At 43.3% G+C, this 1,589-nt stretch overlaps 1 protein-coding gene across 1 annotated transcript; it reads left to right on the forward strand.

The window, feature by feature from the left end:
• The first annotated feature begins 421 nt into the window (after positions 1 to 421).
• Positions 422 to 1,357, forward strand: LOC110285862 (olfactory receptor 9Q1-like). The gene has a single exon (XM_021152323.2). It carries the CDS (start codon positions 422 to 424, stop codon positions 1,355 to 1,357), a length of 936 nt encoding a protein of 311 aa, XP_021007982.1.
• The last annotated feature ends 232 nt before the right edge of the window (positions 1,358 to 1,589 follow it).

A 1,589-nucleotide genomic window follows, 5' to 3' on the forward strand; every position in this document is an offset into this window, starting at 1 on the left:
CCAGATGAGAGATGAAGAAGGCAGAAAATAAGGGACACGTTATGATCAACCATGAAAAAGAAGTCCAGAGTCCTGAGACGGTCAAATGCATGGTAGGAAAATGACCATAAATCAGCTGTATGAACTCTGGTTGAATCACATGACTCACAGCTACTTTGCATTTCAAATGGGATTACACACTCTCTTGGTCTGCATGCATTCACATGTTTTTTTTTTTTTTTTCTTTTTTCCACTCAATATCCTAGGATGACTACTACAGAACTCTCTTGAAGGCAGGAATTAGGACCCATCATTTAAGAAATCCTCTCTGTAGTACCTGTATTTGTTCCTTATGTTCAAAAGTATACACTGTTCTTTCAGGGGCATCCGAAGTTCATCATCCTGCCTTGTTTCTTTTGCTCTCTTAAGTACCACTGGCTTCATGGCTAAGGTGAACCTCACTTTGGTGACAGAGTTCCTCCTCATAGCATTCACTGAGCATCCTGAATGGGGGCTCCCTCTTTTCCACCTGTTTTTATTTATCTATCTCTTCACTTTGCTAGGGAACTCAGGCATGATTGTTTTGATCCGCATGGATCGCAGGCTCCACACCCCAATGTACTTCCTTCTAAGCCACCTCTCTTTCATGGATATCTGTTACTCCTCTGTCACTGTTCCCCAGACAATGGCTGTGCTGTTGGAGCATGGGGCAGCTTTATCCTATGCACGCTGTGTTGCTCAGTTTTTCCTGTTTACTTTTTTTGGATCCATCGATTGCTACCTCTTGGCTCTCATGGCCTACGACCGCTATGTGGCCGTGTGCCAGCCTTTGCTTTATGTTACCATTATGACACAGAAAGCCCTTCTAAGTTTTGTGGCTGGGGCTTACATTGCTGGCCTCCTCAGTGCCTTGGTGAGGACAATCTCAGCATTCACCCTCTCTTTTTGTGGAAACAATGAGATCGACTTTATCTTTTGTGACCTTCCTCCTCTGTTAAAGCTGACCTGTGGTGAGAGCTATATCCAGGAATTGGTGATTATTGTATTTGCCATTTTTGTCATCCCTGCTTGCATGGTGGTGATTTTGGTTTCCTACCTGTTCATCATTGTGGCCATTCTGAGGATCCCTTCAGCAGGAGGCCGGGCCAAGACCTTCTCAACATGTGCCTCCCACCTCACCGCAGTGTCACTCTTCTTTGGCACTCTCATTTTCATGTACCTGAGAGATAACTCTGGTCAGGCCTCAGAAAAGGATCGAGTTGTGTCTGTGTTCTACACAACAGTAATCCCCATGTTGAATCCCCTCATCTACAGCTTGAGGAACAAGGAAGTGAAGGAAGCACTAAAAAATTTTCTCAATAGAGTGAAGACTTCCTAACCTCTTCCCTCCTTGCGAATCTCAAGAAGAATCTATTCTCAAATGCTAGCAATGTAGGACTTCTTTATTTACACTATGCTCAATATTTAAATGTGGATATCATTCTACATGGTTTTATAAAAAATAAGAATGTTTACCTCCAGGAAGAGACAAGAAGTAATGGAAACTTCAGCTGGAGAAGAGATTTGAGTATGGACTATGGCTCTCAGGACTCGTGCAATCTAAATGTGGC

Source organism: Mus caroli, unplaced genomic scaffold (genome assembly GCF_978045245.1).
Source record: "Mus caroli unplaced genomic scaffold, Mus_caroli_1 scaffold_20, whole genome shotgun sequence".
NCBI lineage: Eukaryota > Metazoa > Chordata > Mammalia > Rodentia > Muridae > Mus > Mus caroli.